The sequence below is a fragment of the Myotis brandtii genome, unplaced genomic scaffold (genome assembly GCF_000412655.1).
Source record: "Myotis brandtii unplaced genomic scaffold, ASM41265v1 scaffold405, whole genome shotgun sequence".
In the NCBI taxonomy this organism is placed as follows: domain Eukaryota; kingdom Metazoa; phylum Chordata; class Mammalia; order Chiroptera; family Vespertilionidae; genus Myotis; species Myotis brandtii.
The window spans coordinates 1,625,745-1,649,373 of NW_005365553.1; the positions used below are offsets into that span (position 1 = coordinate 1,625,745).

The window sequence follows — 23,629 nt, forward strand, 5'->3', positions numbered from 1 at the left end:
GCCCTGCTCTGTGTGTGACAGGGTGCAGCGCCCAACCCCCCATGGGCCCTGCTCTGTGTGTGACAGGGGGCAGCGCCCCAACCCTTCGATTGGTCCTGCTCTGTGAGTGACAGGAGGCGGTGCCCAACCCCCCCACACATTGGCCCTGCTCTGTGCGTGACAGGGTGGGGGCGCCACCACCTCCTGATAGGCCCTGCCCTGAGCTTGACAGGGGGCTGCGTCCCAACACCCACCATCGGCCCTGCTCTGTTCCTGACAGGGGGCAGCGCCCCAACCCCCTGATCGGCCGGTTCTGTGCATGACGGGGTGGCGCCACAACCTCCCCATTGGCCCTGCCTTGGGTGTGACAGGGGGCAGTGCCCCAACCCCCCAATCGGCCCTACCCTGAGTGTGACTGGAGGTGGCATCGCAACCTCCCAATCTGCCGTGCTCTGTGCATGACAGGGGGCGGCGCCCCAACTCCCCAATCGGCCCTGCTCTGAGCCTGACCGGGGGCTGCACCTAGGGATTGGGCCTGCCCTCTGCCACCCGGAAGAGGGCCTAAGCCAGCAGGTCCTTATCTCCCGAGGGGTCCCAGATTGTGAGAGGGCACAAGTGGGGCTGAGGGACACCCCCCCCCACCAGTGCACAAATTTTTGTGCACCGGGCCTCTAGTCTTATTTATAAAAGCATTATTAAGAATGGATGTTTCTCATGTATAGGTTATTACAGGTGATACATTTTAAAGAAATGATAACATTATCTGTTGAAAGGTAATATATTAAAATAAAGATACATTTTTTTGTATTAGGATCTTTCAAAATTTTTAGTGTTAAATTTATCATTGTTATTATTGTGATTCTCACCTTTTAAAATAACATACATTTTGTTCCGTGTAACCATAAATTTGTAATACATGTTATTAATGACTGATACTGTGCTTTTTTGCTTCTTTTAATATTTTTATTGATTTTTAGAGAGAGGAATGGAGAGGGAGAGAGAGAGAAACATCAATGTGAGAGCGAAACATTGATCTGCTACCTCCTGTAGGAACCCTACCTGGGATGAAGCCCACAACCAGGGCATGTGCCCTGATGGGGAATTAAACTAGCAACCTTTTGGTACATGGGACAATGCCTAACGAACTGAGCCACAACTGGCCAGGGTGGTCCTCTCTACTTTTAATGATTAATCTAAAGGAAAGTCAATTAACTAATGCTTATGCTTTTGTTAAACCACAAAGACATGCAAGTAATTAAAGTACCATGATTATAGATTGAGAATAGTGAAATACTAATGCAAGTTGCTTTATTCATTTAAAAATGATACTCTCTATTTTATTTTTTAAAATAAAAATGCCTACATACAGTTTAAAGTTTAAGAGACCATTAAAGGAATATTTTACCTATTGACACTGACCTCAAATTCAGAAGAAAAAAGCCAAAATAGGTTTTGCAAAGGTCGAGCTTTTACTATGGTTGTCACTAGGAACCTGTTTATACTGGTAGTGTATATGCTTTTAACAGCCTTGTTTAGCTGATTATCAAGCTGATTATCAATTGAGAATTAGAAGCAGCAAAGTAAAAGTAAAGAAAGGAGCTGCTAGAATCAGATATACCAACAAACAGCAGGGATAAGTAGCAGTAAGGGAAAGAATATGGAAATTGATAGAGCACATACTAATCACAGAGTATCATTGGTATTAGAATAAATAGACATATATACCCAAAGAAATCTTGAGGTTACCACTTATTACTCTCAGAAATATATAGTTGAGCTCAAGTATTTTGAAAATGTTAAATGTATTTGAAAATATGTAACAAGCCCTAACCTGTTTGGCTCAGTGGATAGAGCGTCGGCCTGCGGACTGAGGGGTCCCAGGTTCGATTCTGGTCAAGGGCATGTACCTTGGTTGCGGGCACATTTCCAGTGGGGAGTGTGCAAGAGGCAGCTGATCAATGTTTCTCTCTCATCGATGTTTCCAACTCTCTATCCCTCTCCCTTCCTCTCTGTAAGGAATAAATAAAATATATATTAAAAAAAAGAAAATATGTAATAAAATGGGAGATATTTATTAAAATGATAGAAACTAACTTACGTTGAAAGAAAGAAACCCTATTCATTCAGAATATTAACTATCCTGAATTAGCAATTTCTCAGTGCTAAAATAAGCCATAGGCATGAGTTTACAGGAGCAAATAAGCAGGGCTATTGAGGACAGGAAATTGTGGGTATCTCTCATTCATAGAGTCACCAGGAGTCTGAGCTGACTTAATGGCACATAATACATACACACAAGTAGCTGTTATCTTACTATAAAATTTTACCATGTCATGTTTTGTTTTAAATCTCAATTTTTTCCTATTGCATTATTAAATGGCACTCTCAGTTCTTTTTGAGGCCAAAGATATTGTCTGTAGGTTGTCATAGAATTATTAATACTCTACTATATTTTGTATTAATTTTTCATTGTGAAATGCTTCACTGTCACTCATCTAACCAAAGTTCTTACTTGGTTGACACTAATATTACCTAAAGATTTATATATTTTCATTCTTAACTCAGTGTCTATCAAAAGACACTAAGTTGTATTCTCAGTAGTATATATTGATGTATTTTCTCACATCTAAAAGAGTTCACTAATTTTCATGATAGCTGATAATTGGAAAAAAATGGATCAATTCATTAGTGCATGCCCATTATTCTATACTAGATTCATTGAAATAAGTCTCAGTATCTAAAAAGTTTTAGAATATATTTGAGATTACAGCAAAAACATTCTTTTTTCCCTAACTTTATTTTTTTTAGGTAGATTATATTTTTAGAGTTGATCTAGTTATTTTTCTACCCTGAGAAGAAAATAAAACTCTTGAATTATTCATTATTTCTCCTGTTATCTTTCTTTCCATTGAGTACTTTTTTTATGGACATGATAATTTATACATTATTATAGTCTTTGAAATCATTAACCAAATTATATCTCATTTTTACATATAGGGTGGGGCAAAAGTAGTTTTACAGTTGTGAGTACATGAAACACAGTTTATTCATATATTATTATCTATTAGAGGCCCAATGCATGAATTCATATACGAGTGGGGTCCCTTGGCCTGGCTAGCGATCTAGACCTATCAGGGGCCCGGACAGCTAGAGGGAGGGACCCCGGGAGGTTGGCTGGCTAGGGGGAAGGGGAGAAGCTGCAGGAGGTTGGCCAGCCGGGGTGGGGGGCTGCGGGAGGTTTGCCGCCTGGCCCCCACAATTGGGTCCAATGGGGGGGGGAGGGGCCGCCGGAGGTTGGCTGTGGGAGTGCACTGACCACCAGGGGGCAGCTCCTACGTTGAACGTCTGCCCCCTAGTGTTCAGTGCGCATCATAGTGACTGGTTGACCAGTCATTCTGGTCGTTCAATCGTAAAGGTTGCTTAGGCTTTTATATATATAGATTAGTTATTGTGTTACTTTCCATATGAATAACTGTGAGCCTACTTTTGCCCCACCCTGTATTTTGACTGATCTTAGAAATTCAAAGAAGCTTGCAGGTTTTATGGATATTCTATAGATAAAAGGTCTGAAAATGAATAGTGTTTTTAATATACAGAGGAGATATTTAGAATTGGAGTTATTCTTTTATTTAAAAATTACTTCTTGAGTATCCACAGTGTGCTATGAGGATACAATAGTGAACATGACACATAACATTCTTTTATTTTTGTCTTTGCTCATCCTGTTCTTGTACCCAGGTTTTCTCCATAGCACTAATTTCATTTTGTATTCTTTCTATATATTTTATTTGTTTTATGTATAGGGTTTGTCTATATGAATTAGAATATGAATTCTATGAAGGCAGGAAGATTTGTCTCATTATTGTTGTATGTTCAGCTTGTCATATAGTGCTTAGCGTTTAGTAGGGACTCAATAGATTTTTGTCAAATATATGAATGAATTGAATAAAATGAAGACCAGGAGAGTGTAGTATCTTGAAAATCAAGTGAAATAATTTTAGAACAGAATGGTCATCTGTATCAAATGTTGCTGAAGAGTCAGACAACATAAAAACATGAAAATTAGATTTACCCAGTAGAACTGTGATGAATGGTTTCACTGATGTGGTAGGGCAAAAGCCATATTGGAGTAGATTCAAGAAAAAAGGAATGGGTTGTGAGGTAGTAGAAAAAAAAACCATGATATTATGAGAGATAAGGACATTGATCTGTAGTTGGTGGGAGGAGTACAAGGTCAAGGAGGGCTTTAAAATGTTTTTCTTTTATTATGAAAATTTTAAAAATACATAAGAGAATAAATAGTACAATGAACCCTTTACATACTCCTTATATAGCAACAGTATCAAGATTTGGGCTTATCTATTTCATTTTCTGATTTTTGTTGTTGTTACAGAAATATTTTGAAGCAAATCCCCATCATTTAACCTGTATATACTTCAGTTTGCATCTTTAGAAAACAAAAAAAGCCCTAGCCGGTTTGGCTCAGTGGATATAGCATTCGCCTGCAGACTGAAGGGTCCCAGGTTCGATTTTGGTCAAGGGGACATGCCCTGGTTGTGGGCTCAATCCCCAGTCAGGGGCATGCAGGAAGCAGCTGATCAATGATTCTCTCTCATCAATGATTCTCTCTCATCAATGAATCTCTCTCATCAATGATATTTCTATCTCTCTCCCTCTCCTTCCTCTCTGAAATCAATAAAAATATATTTTAAAAAAGAAAACGAAAAGAAAAATGGTGCTTATTAAATTTAACAGTAATTCTTTGATACTATCTAATATGTAGTTCTAATCAGGTTGCCACAATTATGTTTGCTTCCTCATGGTGACATTAAATTTACTATTTCAGTATTATTTTTAAACTGTAATATAGTATAAAAATTTGGTGAGATTTAAGTTCAGCTACTTGGGGACACAGTTTTTAATAGGTGCCCTGTGCTTCATATTATATCACATCAAGAGGCCTATGTTTGGTTTTCACACTCAAGTTATGCTAATATTGATCAGTGAAGTCAGATGGTGACTGCCTAATTTTTCTATTGAGAATTTCCCATTAACCTTTCATGTTATCATTTTTATGATCTTTGTCTAAATCAGTTATTTTATTTGGTTGGCCAAAGGGTAATGATCTAATTCTGTCTTAAGGAGAAGGAGTCTTTAAACATTGAAGAAATTATAACATATTTTCCTGCTGATGAGAATGATCTAATACAGGGATCCTCAAACTACGGCCCGCGGGCCACGTGCAAATACAAATATTGTATTTGTTCCCGTTTTGTTTTTTTACTTCAAAATAAGATATGTGCAGTGTGCATAGGAATTTGTTCATAGCTTTTTTTTTAAACTATAGTCCGGCCCTCCAACGGTCTGAGGGACAGTGAACTGGCCCCCTGTTTAAAAAGTTTGAGGACCCCTGATCTAATAGAAAAGAAAAATTATGACATAAGAAAGAGCTCTAATACCTAAAGAAACAGAGGGCTGGGTAGGTAAGAATGAATGGGCTCCACTGCACAGATGTGTAGACCAGGAACAGTTTAAGAATCTTGTCCTAGGCTACAGTAGCACAAAGTGAATATATTTTATTAAATTTCTATCTAAATTTTGCTATGGAATTGGTTTGATAATTGTGCCTAATTTTAGAAACATCTATTTTCATTTGAAATGAATGATGATATTTCATATGAAATCAAAACTTAAAGCCATTTCAAACTTCATTGCCTAGTCTACCTTAAAACTGCAATTTTAAATTAATGGCGTCTTATAAACCTATATCTTTACATTATAAAAAATGTGGGCAATACTTTTATGTAACTATTTTTCAGCTTTTGTTAGCTGGTGTATTGCAAAGAGAAGCAAATGCTACTGTTAAATAAAATGATAAATAACTGGCAGTTTAGTTTAGACACTAATGGATCCTAAAAGCCTTTAAAATGACAAAAAAACAGCAACTTTTATGATTTATAGGCTCATTTTTGTTACACAGTTTGGTCATATACCTGACAGTCTTCCCTCTTTGTGACTTTTTCCTAAAAATTATAGTTTTGTGTTATCTGAGTGAAAAGGCCATTAGAGTTCAGGAGAAGAATATGACAGCATCTCTTCTGAGGATTGTAGCAATTCCCATTGGAGATGTACAATCTCCTTTTTTCCACTTTTTTGACATAGTTCTAATAGTAGTGATATAATTTAATACTCAAGTAATATGTACTGCAACTTTGAACCTATAAACTCTTCAAATTGTCTCATATGTGCTATGTGAACTTTAAGCAATCATATTTCTTTATGACTGTGATTTCCATTTACTACCTGTTAGCTATACAATTAGAAGCATATTGTGGTTACTGTTGTCTAATATGTTGTGCATTCTGTTAAATTAGAATTTTAAAGCAATGTGGATTGTATAATCTCTTTAGTTATGTAGTGCCATTTTTTATTCTTTTAAAAATCCCTATTGAGGTTGCACTGATTTCCTTTCCTATTTTGGCATACCCAGCACTCTAGTTGTCTCCAAAAGCAGGAATGTAATCTGAGCTGTAAGTTGTTTTGTTTGCCAACTTAGATGAAACACATTGCATGAGCTCCATTGATCAGTTCTCATCCTTTCTAGACATTTATTGAACAATTAATACAACCTTATAAAGACTCCCCAGAGTATTTCTATAAACTAGATCATTTTACCCAAGAGCCACAGAGATACATCAAGATAGAAAAGGATGAAAAAAGCTTTCAAACTCACATTATGGAAAGATTCTCTCCGTCCTTACCAATGAAACCTATACTTGCTCTCCATTGAAATATTTTGTTCCACTTGGAAAGCTTAACTTTGCATAGATATGAATCATCATTGTTTAAAGCATGAAAATTTAATTGAGGTGTATTCATATCATAATACTTTTATTTCTGCCCCAAATTTTGTGATCTAAGTTTTTTTTCTAAAAGTAAAGCTGATAATTTTTTAATATTGTTTTAAAACTTAAAACTAGTAGAAAATGGTTTATGTGGCTATTGGTCCTTAAAACAGTATAAACTTCCTATGATTTCATCAATATTTGTGATTTCACAACTTTGTCATTCACAGTGTACTTTAAAAATACTTTATAGTGTGGCTTAGAATTTTGAAATTAGCACCAAAAGGAAATGTAGTAGGTAGGTATTGGAAGTTTTTATGTTAGTTAAAAAACAAAATTTTATATGTTTTAAAATATTGTTCTTTTATTTTTTTTATAACTATTTAATAAAGGAATATTTATTTGTGACAAGTTTATGTGTTGTGTTGGGATGCTGAAAAGATTGCAGTTTAAGACCAGTCTGCTGCAGTGAAGCTAAGATTAGTCTAAAAAACTAATCATTGATTTTTTATTTCCTTAAGGTTTATCTGTAAAGTATAAAATGGATTATAGGACTTGTGTATTAGACCCAACCAATTTTGTTTTAGTAATATCTCACATCATATGTCTAAATTTTATTTACTAAGATGTAAAATAAATACTATTAATTATCTTTGTCAATTATTCATTAATTTCAAATTTCATAAACTTATTAAATTGTGTTTTAACTGATATTATTTCATTATTAAAATTACATAATCAATAAAATCAGTGTGGTTTATTTATCCAATGAATATTTATTGTACACCACTAGTATTGTGGAAACTACAGCACCAAACGAAACAGGCTAATTCACTGTTGTCTAGGAGCTTGCATACTAGTGGTAAAGTAAAAGGTAAACATATGAAATGTCAGGGGGTGGAGTTGCTATCTACGATTAAAAGGAGAGCAGGGTAAGTGAATAGGGGCAATAGAAATTCTGAAATGTACCTTCTATTTAAGTTTTCCAAGATTCTCTCTACCCACTGATTTAAATGTTCTTTTTACTCTAGACCAGCTGTTTGTATCATCCATGTAGGTATTTCCATTGTTTTTCATATCATACTGTCCTGTAATTTCTGGCTTAATGTTTGTTTTTTGCCCTTAAGGGTATGCTTTTTGCAAGTTGTGTCTGTAAATCTTATTTTGTGTGTCACCAGTTTGTAACGCTAACTCCTGTTATAAGTGCTCGTATTTGTTATGACAATAAATGAATGATACTCTCAGAACTGAGGATATCTGGCTCTGCTGAAATCCAAGGACCCTTTCTGAGATAATTAGGAAAGAATGAGTAAAAAATTGTAAAACAAAAAAAAGAACATGGATTTATATATTCTGTTTGGTTCAATTGTAGCATTACTAATTAATTTAGAGTTTTACATTTTACATTATTTTATTGGCATTACTATATTATCCTTTTTATAGCTTTTTTTGAAAAAATACAAAATAAGAAAGTTTTCTGAGTATTAATCTTTTATTCACAGGTACTACTGAACGAGTGTGTTTGATCCAGGGAACAGTTGAAGCACTGAATGCAGTTCATGGATTCATTGCAGAAAAAATTCGAGAAATGCCTCAGAATGTTGCCAAGACAGAACCAGTTAGCATCCTACAGCCCCAGACCACCGTTAACCCAGATCGCATCAAACAAGTGAGTGTTTAGTTGGGAAATCAAAGAGAACTACTCATAGCATAGTGTGAATTCCTTATAAAAGAAGCCTTGTAGTCTTATTATATATATACATTTTTTCTAAACATACTTAAAATAACAGTTGTCATTTATTTATTTAAAAACGATTGTTCTCTTTCTTACCTTGATTAGTTGATCTATTGATTGAATTATTCATTTCAACACTGAGAAGCAATTATGTGACTCATTTCTGTTGTGATTTACAGACATAAATTTGATAATTTATGGGAATTTAATCTATTTTAAATTATATTACTTTTAAATAAAGTATAAAAATTTAAATGAAACTATATCCTCAAAACTTAAATACCATTTTGGTATTAGTCTTCAGTATAGTTATTATATTATGCATATATATTCCTGTTTTGTTAATTTGTCATGTTCAACATTTTTTATCAACAAATATGTATAAGTATACCTTTGTGCCTAGCAAACAGTTACTTGTTACAACTCAGCTATTACATTCTGTATAACTTGTGTAATATATATAGAGAGAGTCATAAAGGGCCAATGTGAGTTTTTAATGTATGGGATTCTCTGTAACAAAATTTTTACTTGATAAAAGACAATGTAAGTTTTAAGAGTGTGTAATGGCTGACATGATATAGGAGAAAAATAACATTTTTAATACTAAATAAGGTGGATTCTTCCCCGTAAACTCTTTTAAATTCAAAATTATTGGATACTTTATAATTATTGCTTCTGCATTTGCCCTTTTATATTAACTACTTAATTTTTATCATACTATTAATAGAATATACCCTCAAAAGGAATGTATTTTTTATTACTTTACAAGATATTTGATTTACAGAATATTTATGTTCACTGTAATAAATTTGAAATGTAGCTCAAAATCTTATTAATTTCATGTTTCTGAATTGAAAAAGTGTTATGAACCTATTAAATTTTTATCAATATATAAGTAAATATAAGGCTGACTAATCACATTCAAATGTAGAAAATATCAGTTAGACATATTTTCAAATTATAGGAAAATATTTTGTTTTCTCTTAATTACTATGTTACAAAATACTTCCAGGTTTAAATTACGAATAGGTAGTTGTTATCCCATATAAAATGATTCATTTGCTTACTCTCTGTTAATGTCATAATGGTTAGATTTTGTTTGTATACCCTTCATACTTTTTCAAGGAAGTAACTTTTAATCTGTATATGGCAGAATTTAAATATTTTAAAGCTTCAAATATCAGATGATTATTTTATTCTTACAGCCATTTATAGTTTTAGAATTTTTATCTTATCTGTGCTGGGTAAATACAAAGAATATCTGTAATGTTTTGAAAGTGATACATTACTCTATCTAGGTTTAAAACTATGATGTTAGTTAAAGACCTCTGGATTAAATGCACCTGGGACTAAGAATTTACAGAAGCACTAAAGCCTAGGGTCTGTTGACTTTCTACCTTAATCCAGCCTAGTCTTTCTTTTCTTTTGTAAATTATGTGAGAAGTTCAAACATTTATGGGTGTGATGAACATCTTGATTTTTTAAAAAGTAAAACATACAATGCAGTTGGAGTAGAACGACATCACTGGCAGTATATTCAAGACAACATGGATGGATTTTTATTATTTTAATGTTAATAAGTAGCCAGTACAAACACATAATTGTCTCAGAATCATTATTAAGATTCCAATTTTCTCTATGGCCAGATGACTTTTATTGGCTACCATATATTCAGTGCCTATATAGATTTATGAAAACCAAAATTTAAAAATGTTTGGTTTTTTTTTATTTGCCTTTTTCTCATAATATTATTTAAATTAAAGATAAGTATTAAAAGTAGAGATTGGTTTACTTTTGTGTATTTGCATTCATTGTAAGCCTTGTAGATACTCATGGAATTAATATTATTGTCTATTATTTAATATTTTTATATAATTAATAATATATTTAATACAGTATCATTTAAAAAGATTTCTCAGTAGAGTACACTAAATCTAGTAGGGCAATATATTTCACACTTAAACACTTTTTTTGTAAGTGTAAAAATAAAATAATATACTTGAAAAATCAGGAAGAGATTTAATCTCTTCCTGATTTTTCAAGTATCTCACATATTTTTAGATATCATTGATGAACAGTTTTTTTATGCTCTAAGTTTAGGATTCTCTAACTCTCTAGGTATCCTATTTTACCAATATCAGACTTTCTATTGGATCATTCTCTAAACAGAATTCCAAGTATATAAATTTAAATGACCATGATTTTATTTCTGAAGACATTATGCTGATTATCCAGTATAAAATAATTATGTTTAATTAATTATGTTTAATATAAATTATTTTCCACTAGAATAAATAAAAACATATTTCATATGAGATATATATATATATATATGACTTTAATACATAGAATCATAATAAAATTTCCTTTAAAATGGCAGTTTTTCCTTAACTAGTGATATACGATTTACATTTACTTTGGGCTTCAGTCCTCAAATTAATTTTAAAAATAATGTCTTTGAAGGATTGTTTTAGAATTTTCTTCTAGTTAAGATTGTGCAAAGAGTAAAATTAAAGTTTTTAAAATCTGGAGCTAAGAAATGTAACTTTTGGATAGATATGTATTTAATATTGAATATGAAATTATATATTTTTAAAAATGTTTGTTATTATGTGTCCATTGCTTTTGCTTGCTAAAAATAGTTTATATGTAACATATATAAAATAATTTATATGTAATAGGAAGTCAGAGTTAATTTTAAACAATTAAAACTTGCCTTAAACATTATAATTTTACACCATATATTACGGACTTTTAATAAAATGGTATATTTTGAATTATGCAATCTAGATACAGTTGGTAACCAAAAAAATTTCATCGATCATCATATTCTGCCTAAATAAAACCTACCCTTATTAACTGAATCAATTTTCAAACCAGAATAGTTGTTTCTGGGAAGTAGTGCATAATGGTCTTATCACTCTTTCATAGAGTGGAATGATTAAATCTAGCATGACAGCCTTACATCCAACTTCAAATATTAGATATTGTGAAATATTCAATTCTTAATTCTCAAATGTTTTTGTTTTCTATTTAAAACATATTTGTTTGCTAATACAGAGACAATTATAATATTTATTGAATAATCTAAATATTATATCCTCTGTTTTTTAATCTTAATACCAGGAAACTATCATGAGGTACATAATACCATTGTGCTTATTCTACAAGACAGTATACTAAGAAACAGATATGCAACAAGAGTTAATAAGCCAAAATTAAACATTAATTAGCATGAAACATATTCTTTCTTATTTTTAGGACACCCAATTAACTGAGACATTTGAAATTTTCAAATAATTTAGAGTTTGCTTGCCTAGAAGCTCTGAACTCATTTCGGAGCACTTGCTAGCCCAGATTATTTTGTATATATTTTTCCAATTTCTACCTTTTTATGTTTTGAGCTTTATATTTTTTATTTTCCCCTCATAGGATTATTGAAACTTTTCTTCTTGTTGTAAGTGCCTCAAATCCCCCTCTAAATATATTTGTTTATATGTAATGAGTCAATATAATGAACCCTCCCCCAAAATGTTAGAAACCACAAATCAGTATTATAGTTAGCATTTGTTAATTTCCTTTATCTATTATAGATTTCCAGCAATTTCTTTCCCTTTTGGCTCAAATATATTTTTAAGGAAAGTTACATTAAGTAAGAAGTGGTTATAGGCATATAAATAATTCTCTTATATTTAAAAAAAATTCAAATTAAGATGTCAATAGTCTCATTTAGCCTAAATAATTTTACTTTCATCATGAAAAATTGATAAAAATTGCACATAACTTGTTTTTGAGAGATCAAAAATGCTTAAAGTAATTTATAAAGATATAAAACTTTATTTATATACCAAAACTACAATATAAACAATGTACTATAAAATTTTAGAGGAGTGTGAAAGAAATATGGGCTAGTGATATTTGATATTGTAAAACAGGTGAAGACTTGAATTGAACCTTGAAGATTGTATAGGAATTGCCTAATTATAGAAATAAGAAAAAAAATTATTTTAGGCATGTGAAACAGTATGGATTTAAGGAGAAAGGTACCATATTGTTGAATAGTATGGAAACTATCTTGACAGAGGTGGAACATCAGTGTTGGAGTTTAGAGAAAATAATGTTAGGTAGGTAAGATGGGACCAGATAATGGAGAGCCTTGGATGTCAGGCTGAGGCGCATTCTATAGGCTACGGACTCTTGCTAATATTTCCTAACAAGCCATTTTAATTTCTCTGGAAGGTTATGAAAAACAGGAGGTACCTCAGCATTTTGTTCTCTTCTGTGCTAAAAATCCAGACAGAATCTTGGGGTGCTTGTAGATACAGTTTATGGGGGAAAAAGAGAATTATGACAATTGAGTGTTCTACAACGTAGATCTATAGTTTTGAAGGTCTGTAAGAAAATATTTTCTAAAACTTTTTTTTATGTAACATTCACAAATCCAAGGGATGTCAGGCAAAAAAAGAAAGAAAGAAAGGTTTTGTGGTCAAGAATGAAGGGTCAGTAATAAAAGAAATAGTGCTATATGTATGTATTCTGTTTCTGAGCCCACCATTGTGCTGCACACTTTACACGTATTATCACATGTCGCCCATCCTCACACAGATCCTATGAGAGAGGTACAGAGTCCATGCTTTACTTAAGGAAACTGATGCTTAGAGGAACTAAATGACTTATCCAAGGACATATAACTGGTTATCTTAACACTGGGCTTCATGGCCTCCAAGTTTGAGTAATGCTGGTGAAACAAAATCCAATAGATTTCTCTCTCATTGGGACTTTTCAAAGTCTTGAATAAACTCTAAGAAGAGAACCTCATTTAAAATAGAATGTATCAGGGTGAAGTTAAGAGACTAAGCAATATTTTAAGAACAAAATGAACATAATCTCACTTTTGGTTGTGAAAGTTGAGACAAATACATGAGGTTAAAAGATATTTCTAAGTCAATTTTGTAAGGCTTCAAGACTGATTTGTTCTCATTCCAAAATGGTGCAGAAAGAATAAAAAATGTAGTTTTGAACCTAGCAGAATGGTGAAACCTGAAAGCAAACAAGTGAATGTTAAGCACCTATTGGAGATATATATATATTTGTCTCAGGAAAGTTGAATTGTAAATAGTATGTTTTTCTTGAAGTAGTCTTTGATAGAAGCATAGGTGAGAATCTAAAACTCAAAATATAGACCCTTGACTGCAATAGAGAAGCTAATTTCACTTGCATCTTCACAGTAGGAGAGAAAAAAAGAAGCAAACAAATGAACTACAGAAGCAGGTATCAGAAAAAGTAAGTGAGAAGCATTATGGCAAATGCACAGGATCTGGAGCAGGACTGTGAGGATTCAAGTCCTGGCTTTTTTAAATTACCAGCTGGGTGTTTGGGGGCAAGTTGTTTTGCTTCTCTGTACCTCAGTTTCTTTACTTATAACACTGGGATATTAATATTTACTTCATAAGGATATTGTGAGTATAAACTGAGTAAAACTATACCTTATTCCTAGTAGCTCCTCTTTATAAATCATAATGACAAAAAGGAAATCAGTAATTTTTTTCTGTCAGAAAATAAGGAGAGGAAATATGAGGAAATATACTAAAAAGGATCAAATACCCAGAGAAAAAAATATTAGAATAAGTAACTTTTTAAATGGGAGATTATTGAAGATTTTAAAAGTTAGTTTCAGTCACATGGTGAGAGCAAAGTCATTATTTCCTAAAGGTAAAGAGGCTGGTTAGGTAAAAAGAAAAGTGTTATGAAGTGTGGAAACTGCTGATGTGAAATTTTGAATCTACAAAGGAGAGAAATCGAAGTTAGATCAGAGAGACTCACATAACCCAGCTACTTAAGAGGGATTGGCTTGTGTCAAAGAATAAAAAGGAGTTTGAAAAGGCAGAGAAATTTGAGATGGGATTACAGAGGAAACAAGATGACGCTGGAGTGGTGGAAAGGTACAACTTTAGGGTGTTAAGACCTAGGCTGTGAAGAGTCTGAGTTGGAGTTCACAGTTTTGTCTACAGTGAAAAGAATGCAAAGATGGGGGGGAAAGTGATTTGGAAAACTGAAAAGGTGTAATGAAGTCAATTGTGGTAGATAAGGAAGCTCATTCTGGTTTCTTTTAAGTAATGAAGAATACCAGTTGAAAGGTAGATGAAATACATGGGTTGGAATGGTTCAGGAGAAGGACAAAGTATAGAATAGACTTATGAGGAAAGTATGCTATGAAATAAGAATATATTGTGAAAGATCTTTGAAATTAGATGCCATAAGTTTATATTAGGGCTAAGTAGTTCCAGATAGGCCAGGCATTGGAAGAAGGGGAGGATACTTGTCAGAGGGAAAACCAAAGGTGATAATTACATATTTAAATATTATACCCATTATATTATAGAACAGTATGCAGATTTATTTTACAGAATTCGAAAACAGATTTGGGAAGGTGATTACTTAAGTAATGTTACTCAGCTAGTGATAAATTCCAAATTACAATTGAGATTTGTTGTCCATTGTTGTGCTCACTGTACCTCTGAATATCAGAAGTTCTTGACAATCTATTACTGTAGATTTGCCTGAAGGTAAGCTTTATTTATTATAGAGTTTATTTATAATAATATTTTCTGGTCCAGCAAAACTGTCAGTTAACAAGAATACATTTTATAATTTACAATTACTTTTCAGTTCTATTTCCCAAAACCTAGTTATATCTATATGTAACTAAATGCCTATTGTTAAATCTTGAATTTTTAAAAACTATACTCTGAAAAATCCACCATTTTAAAATTATTAAATACTTCAAATTTTTCTGCAATAAGTAATTCAACCTTTAATGTTTGAAGCAGAATCCGTAAGCAGCCATTCAATTCATGTAAACAGAAATATTCTTTCCACTTGAAAGGTAAAATTTTGATAAAAATGACTGTCCTTCATAATATTTGATAAATGTAAAAAAATAAATTTTAGAGGAGTGTGTCCTTTGTAAATATTATTTATAACAGATATTTTAATATATTGTTACTATATGGATATTTAGTTGCATCTTCAAGATATATATCAGAAATTTTACTAAATGATTTTTTAACTTGAAACCACTAAACTTGAAGTCTGTGTGGTAGGTAGGAGTAAACATTTTGTTTATAAAATATTAGGGAAACAAACATATTGTGCATCTATATTACATACTGAAATATTTCTTTTGGATTTTTGTTCTATTTTTTGGAGTGATTGAGAAAAACTGTCAAAGCTGTTTCATTAAGTAATAGCATCTTATAAAGTAAAGGCATTTCTTTAATATGTTTATAACTTCCTCTTTATGAGAACAGTTGCAATAGTATTTAAAAGATGAACTTAAATGTAGGCTTTCTGGGATCTATTGTTATAAGTTAATTTGTAAAGGGAGGATACTTTCTTTTAGTTTAACAATAGCTATATGAATAATAGATAGCTGGAAAACTAATCACATGTTCATCTCATTACATGTTCATTATCTTAGAAATATTTAGAGACAATTTACTGTAATTTCTGACAATCTTATCCCTTGAAGCCCAATCTTACATAATTTTTACCTGTTTACTTAAAATATTGAACTCTAACTTATATTCAATAACCAAATCTTTAATGAGTTTTTAAACATGTTTAATATTATCCCAGAAGTTTAAAATTATTGTTTTTATATCTGTGGGAAAGAAACAGCATTAGAATTAGGGACAATATTGATGAATCTGAGTTGTGTCAATTATTAATATTGCCCAATATTTCATATATATGCCAAGCAGAGAGATATTAAATAAATTGATAGGAGGTAATATTAATGTGATTAAAAATTCTGAGCCACTTGATATTACTACTTTTTCCACATAGTTCTTTTTAATATTTCAAGACCTTGTTGAGAATTCGTATCCCAGGCAAAGTAGATGTCATAGTGAGCCTGTGGTACTTCAGGTCGATTTTACCCTGATAAGATAGAGGAGCCCAGCACACATACCTGTACTTCTGTAAGTTAACGAATTTAGATTCTGACCTATATTTGGAGAAACGGCCTCTAGATTTATTTTACATCTACTTAGTCAGCCTCCTTATAAGATTACTACAAAATAGATTTTTAAATGTGCTAACTACTCACAGGAATTCTCTGCAATAAAAGTTATAACCAGAGATGAGAAAATAAAATCTTTACTGTTTAGTTCATAGTAGCATGAAGTCAGTATCATATGTCCTATCATACATAGTATTGCAAGGGAAAGAAAATATTAGGGCACATTTTAATGGTGGAAATTTAAAGTCTCGAGAAATGACAGGAATTTATTACAAAGAACAAAAGCAGAAAAGGGATTTAAAGATTTGTCCTTCTTTTATGAGGTGGTTCTTTTGAATGTAGCTCCTGTCCCCTTTTTAAATATGATTTAACAAAAACCTTGGTGTGACTCAACATTAAGTCTAATTTTTCTCAAAGTATCTGAAGTTTCAACTGAGGAAGAACTAGGAATCCCTTGAGGAGTAGACTGTTTAAATAAAGCATGACCGAATGTTACAAGCAATCTTAAGTTGTTTTGGGAGAACAGTGAGTTAAGCAGGAGCCTGTGAATTTCTTATCCTTTCTTTTACTCTTAACTGCTTTATTCTACCCAAATTAGAACTTTTGAATTTAAATGCATGAACATGACCATAGTAAGTAATTGCATCTACTTTTCCTGACACTGCTGAACCTTTAAAGTTATGCTTTTGCTCATATCTGAGTAATTTTGATGAATATATATTAATATAAAATGTAATGTTCATTAGAATTGTGTCTATACTGTAAAATTACTCCACATCATCTATTCAGAAATATTATCTACTGAGGTTGCTACTTAAGAAAAAGAAAAAAAAACTTAACATTTTACACTTTAAGGTTACTCTTTTACATGAGTTTTTAAAATATTTTAATGAATTAATCAACAGATATATTATGCTCTCATAAAACATTTTATATGTAGTATGTCTATTTGCTTGGAAGTGAAGTAAACAATAAATATGATTCCTAACATTTTTCTGCTTATTTTCAAGACAGGCTGATGATACTTTAATATATTATTCCCTTCATCCATATTAAATTTTTAGTGTTTAGCATAAATTATAAAATAATATTATGGCAGTTTGTTAAAATGCTATTAGTTACTTGTTTATTAATATGAAGTTAATGTTTACATTTTCAGACGGGCTCTAAATTTATTAAAAGTTAATATTTTAGAAGATAATGTGATATTAAGAACTCAGAACTGCAAATTTAGTTGCTTTTAAGTATGGATCCCTAAATTCATGTGGAATCAACTTGTTGGTGATGTTCAACATATTAAGTAGGTGGATACTTTTATGCCAAAGTAAACTTCATTTCACCACTTCTTCCAATCCCCGACTGTATTCATTGATAGGAAAATGACTCTTTCAGTTTTACTCATTGAATTTCTTGAATTTTTGTTTCACATCTCTTTTCCCCCAAGAAAACAAAGGGAAAGAAAAGAGACTACTATTCATGAATATGGTCAGGATACCTTTAATACTCATGTGAATTTTTATCAGTCACCATCATGATTTCGAGTCATGAATTTATTTTTACATGCTTATTATGCATGCATATTTACATGCATTGATTATTTAATTGATCTTAAATTTCATTAAATTTGAATTAATAGAAGAAAAATTTGTTCATAGGATTTTGTTCTCGTTATATTACATTTTATTTTATTTTGTTTTATTTGAATAATCAGTTTAAGGCTTATAAAGGTTGATTTGCTCCTAAACTGCTTTGTTCCCAGACATTGCCATCTTCCCCAACTACCACCAAGTCCTCTCCATCTGATCCCATGACCACCTCCAGAGCTAATCAGGTACAGTATCATCCTGTCATCTACACCATACCTTTCACGGGTGATTGCCTGCACACTGGAGAAAAAGATAATGGTGGGTTAAGGATGTATTCGTTCATTCACCACGATCAGATTCCAAATAACCTGGGAAAGAAATATTATTTCTGAAAATTTGTATGCATTTTTAACTTTAGATAACAAAAATATATTCAGGTGGTAGACTACTATAATTTTGGATTTTCCCCTTTAAATTATGATGACTTTATGGAGCTCTGAGGGTTATTTATTGAGTTGGTGTTTCTGATCTCCCTTATTGTTTCTTCCTAGGATTCTTGGTATATAACTTAAGAATATCATATATGTACAAAATAAATGTTTAAATATGACTTATTGAGCAAAGGTATATCTTTAAAAGTGAATGCATTTTCATTTGCTTTTTATTTCAGACATTATTTACTATGTAAATAATTTTAAACTTTGGATGAAAAGCATTTGTAGCAATCTAAAAGTAACTGAAAATTGGTATTTCTGATCATTTTAATGTTATTTAATGACTCAGGAAATGGTATTTTCTTAGATTTAATACTAGCATTTTCTTTGGTGGAGTTGCAAACTGCAAAGTACAAATATATCTTATTAGTTTGATTTAATGATTGTTTGGTTCTGAATATTTGTAGGTCATTCTTCAAATGTGGTTAATTTGGGCAAATTTAAGGAAATCATCTAAAATATTTTATGTAATTCATTCATACTGTACTTTAACTTTACAATTGTTGAAAAATATATTTATTAAAATGATTAAACATATTTTCATTTTGTCTGAGTTGAGCTTCATTTAGGTGAGAAATGTTTTTTTCTTTAATACTTCCACTTTCTTACTAATACAAGACCTTATGGGATTACTTAAATATTAAATAAAAGCTTATGTTTTAAATATATTTTTCACAGTTGACTAATAAATCATTAACTTTGAACTATATTTGCTAAAATATTAAGTGTGGCTTTTGCATATCATTTAATATAAGGCTATCATAATTATTTTGCTCACTATTGATTCTCATACTTTTGCAATCTTAGGAAAAAAATTAAAATAATAACTGGATGCAAAACTAACAACACATTAGGAGTTGATTTTTATTTTACGCAATAGCATTCCCTCAGACAAAAATGCTTTATAATGCTCACATTTTAGCCCCAATAAATTGGTTTAAAAAGTATACATCTGTAGTGATGAAACACAGCACTTCTCTTTGAAGGAAGTAATACTGTTTATTAAGTGAGAACCAAGCTTCTATTAGTGATGCATGAAATTAAAAAGTGTGTGTGTGTGTGTGTATGCTTTATATTCCTTATCAATTATATGAGCTATAATTATATGATATAGAAAACTATTGGGAAAATAACTGGCTCTATGTTTTTGATGCTTCTTTTACACTTCATCCTTATTTCTTTCTAAGCAAAAACAAGACAAATGCATACAACTACAATTAGAAAAACTAATGCTTCTTCTGAACATAAATAAAAAATTCTGTATCTAGGAAGAAAAATTTTTCTATGAAGTTAGATTTGAACATTCTTTTATTTATTTTATATGAACATGTGAATTTTTATAAAATGATTTCTTTAAAAGTCTAATTATATGTTGACATTTACTAATACATTTTACTATCTAGATATGTTACTGCATCCACTTCTGCCAGAATCTAATATTTTTTTAATTTGAAATAATAAGTCATTTGTGGTTTTATACTCTGTCCACTATACTCAGTTATATTTATTAAATATGTTTTATTTTTACTTGTTTTTCTTCTGTTCTTGTGCAAACAAGCATAGTAGCTCCTGGAAAACATGAGGCAAAATATAAAAGAACAAAACAAAATCCTTAACTTTATTGAAGAAATTACAGTTATCCATCTTGATCTTATTACTAGTTTTATTTCCAACCGTATTTCCCAATAGATTCTATTTATATTGTAAGATAGAAGATAATGTGGGTTTTATTGTTTATAGGTCACAACTGTTTCTTGTGTATAATCCTAATTAAGCTAGTATCACTTTATTATATAGACTTAGATCTGTAAGGGTAACTGGAATAGGATATCCTATCTAATAGGATATGCTAATTGACCCTCATGCTGTCGCAAAGATGGTGGTGCCCACAGCCAATAAGGAGGGAATATGCTAATTGACCCGCCCTCAAAGATGGCGGTGCCCACAGCCAATAAGGAGATAATATGCTAATTGACTGCCACGCCTTCAAAGATGGCGGCACCCACAGCCACAAGATGATGGTGCCCAGTCCCCTTGCCTTGCACCTGCCTCGGGAGTCCCCCAGTCCCCTCAGCCCCCCAGCCACCCAGGGCCAGCCCAAGGTGCAGGCAAGCCTCAGATGGTGGCTTCCCAGCTGCCCAGGGCCACCTAAGGCTCAGGTAAACAGGGCTGGCCAAGGCTTGCGCTGCTGGCAGTGGCAGCATCAGAGTTGTGATGGGGCGTCACCTTCACCTGATCACCGGATCGCCTCCTGCCCATGAGGGCTCCCAGACTGTGAGAGAGGACAGGCCGGGCTGAGGGACCCCCCTCCAGTGCATGAATTTTCATGCACTGGGCCTCTAGTATGATAATATTAACCCCTGCTTCCATAATTAAAATACTTTTAAACCTATAAGACAATAGCTTTTATTACTGGTTTAGATTTGCTTTATTCTTACCCAGCCATTTTGCAGACATGTCTCGAGTTTTATAACTGGAAGAAATGGTACAAACGCAGAGCATTCCAATTTAAATTAAAAATTATTGTTTAATGTGTCTAGCTAATATGATACCCTATGCCAAGCATGTCAAACTCGAGGGCAGCAGACCCCATGCCTCATTTATGGCATGCAGCCTGCCACCCACGAGTTTGACATGCTTTTCCTATGCTGTTGAAAGTAGCTATAAACTTTTGTCATGTGAATTTTTATAAATCAATATAAAATACATCCACAATGTTAGGGTTATTTTCATTTTTGTTAATTATTTTAATAACTAAATGAGTTATGATTGAGTTCTATTTCCAGAATAGTTTGTCTGTTACAAACTAATGAGATCAAAAGAAATTAGGGAAACCCACACCTGAAACCTATATGTTCATGTTGACCAATGTCACCCCAATCAATTGAATAAATAAAAATTTAAAAAGTAAATATAAAAAAGAAATTAGTATTAATCTTTTTAAAACCCCAAAATAAAAAACACAAAAAATATTATTGAAGAGTTAGTTTTATCTGCAGTTTCAATATTTAAAAATATTTTCTATTCTTTTAAAAATAACTAAGTTTCAATACATTGTGAATTTTCTATTCTCAAGTTTACATAGCTCAGACTAACAGACTGTAGCTATAATGTTGTGGCTCTATAATAATTTGACTCTGCAAATTGAAGAACTATCATATCAGAAGCCATATAGAATGGAGGCTAAAAGTTAAGACTAGCCAAATTGCCTATGATCACAGCCTTGTTCTGTCACTTACTTGCTGAGTAAATTGAGTTCTGTTTCCCTTTTTGAAATTCAAATTATAATAGTACCTCAAAGAATAGATATATAAAATAAATTCATTAACTATTCTTAGAACAGCACAGTTTCTAGAATGTAATACCACATTAGGTTAGGTTATATTTATTTTATTTTTTTGAAATATCTTTCAAGTAATCATGAAAAAGAAAAATTATCCTTTAAGATGCTAAGTGATGTGGCACATAGCATGTTAAAACTGATATTTTTATTTATCTTTAAAGAAAAATTCTAAGATAGTATTGCTGCTTTTTCAACCCTAAAATATTTCTGTAATCAAAGTCTCTATGCTTTTTAAGATAGCTTAAACAACAATTATTTTCTTCTCTATTGAGAGTAGTTAGTTTTTGTCCAATTAATAATGCAAATGTTATTATATCCCTTTGAGAAAGAAAAATTAGCAAGATGCAAGTTTGACATTTTTTTACAGATGGAATTTTTAATGAGACAAATACAGAGATATAATAAGTAGAATTACATTATTTGAGCAATGTGTTTAAACTTAATTTAAAAAGTCAGTTGGTTTAATCTGTTCTTAGTTGATACTAACTTTTCAGTCACTTTAAGATTCAACAAAATGTTTTTGTTAATCAGTGGTGCTAAAAACTAAATTTCATCCTTAATTTTTAGTTCCTGCTTGAAGCTTTCCTGGGATTCTTCTCAAATTTTAGGAAAATATTAAAAAGAGAGTGATTTTAGAAGTATGTGCTTTATGGACATTTACTTTTTTGTGTCCTGATAAATTTGAAATTATATATCAAAATATATAAAAACAAATGTAGAATAGGTAATTCATATATAATACCCCTGCTATGGTAACAGAAAAACAAATAAAATGTCTGGTCTCACTTTAAATTCATGACCACAGATCTCACATGGGCTCTGAATGCTGTCAGATAATCAATCATAAGCCCATTCACCTTTTCACTCTCTGGATAACTCTTTCATAAATTCTCTTCTCCTTTCAATCGTCCTATTTGTTTTCTGTTGCTGTGTTACAAATTACCGCAAACATAGTGTCTTAAATAGCACACGTTTATTATCTCATAGTTTCCATGGGTCAAGAGTCTGGACACCGCTTAACTGGGTCCACTGCTCCTGTTCTCACAAGAGTATAATCAGAGTATTGCCTGGGGTGCGTTCTCCTCTAGAAGCTTAACTACAGACAGTCCTCTTTTAAATCCAGGTTGATGGCAGCATTCGGTTCCTTGCAGCTGTATGACTGAGGGCCAACTTCCTGGCTTTTGTCAGGAGCAGCCCTCAGATTCTAGAGACTGCCAAGTTCCTGCCCCGGGACCCTCTGTACAGGCACCTCACAGCTGGGCTGTTTCCTTCTTGCAAAGTTGGCAGGAGACTATTTTCAGTGTGTACTAGCAAGATGGAGTCTTACTATTGAACCTAATCACAGGAGGGACTTCTCATAGGCTTTACCATACAGCATAAGCAGAAAGTGACATTCCATTCCATTGCCATATTCTGTTGATTAGAATCAAGTCAATTTACACCTATACTCAAATGGAGCCGATCACACAAGGTGTAACACCAAGGGGCCATCTGGAATTGTCCCTACCACAACTCCTCATTATTTCTTGCCTCTTCTTCACACCCAGCTGATGACCTTGATTATTCTTACTTCACTGAGAAAACACGAAGCAATCAATCAAAAAAATAAAAACTTTCACAAACT

The 23,629-nt window shown here is 32.2% G+C and overlaps 1 protein-coding gene across 2 annotated transcripts in view; it reads left to right on the top strand.

The window, feature by feature from the left end:
- Positions 1-23,629, top strand: part of NOVA1 (neuro-oncological ventral antigen 1) — a 151,378-nt gene that overhangs the window by 108,328 nt on the left and 19,421 nt on the right. For both annotated transcript variants that reach the window (XM_005873292.2, XM_005873291.2), the window contains exons 3-4: positions 8,327-8,493; positions 18,342-18,413. In XM_005873292.2, coding sequence (XP_005873354.1) covers positions 8,327-8,493; positions 18,342-18,413 — 239 coding nt within the window. The remainder of the gene's footprint in view (positions 1-8,326; positions 8,494-18,341; positions 18,414-23,629) is intronic.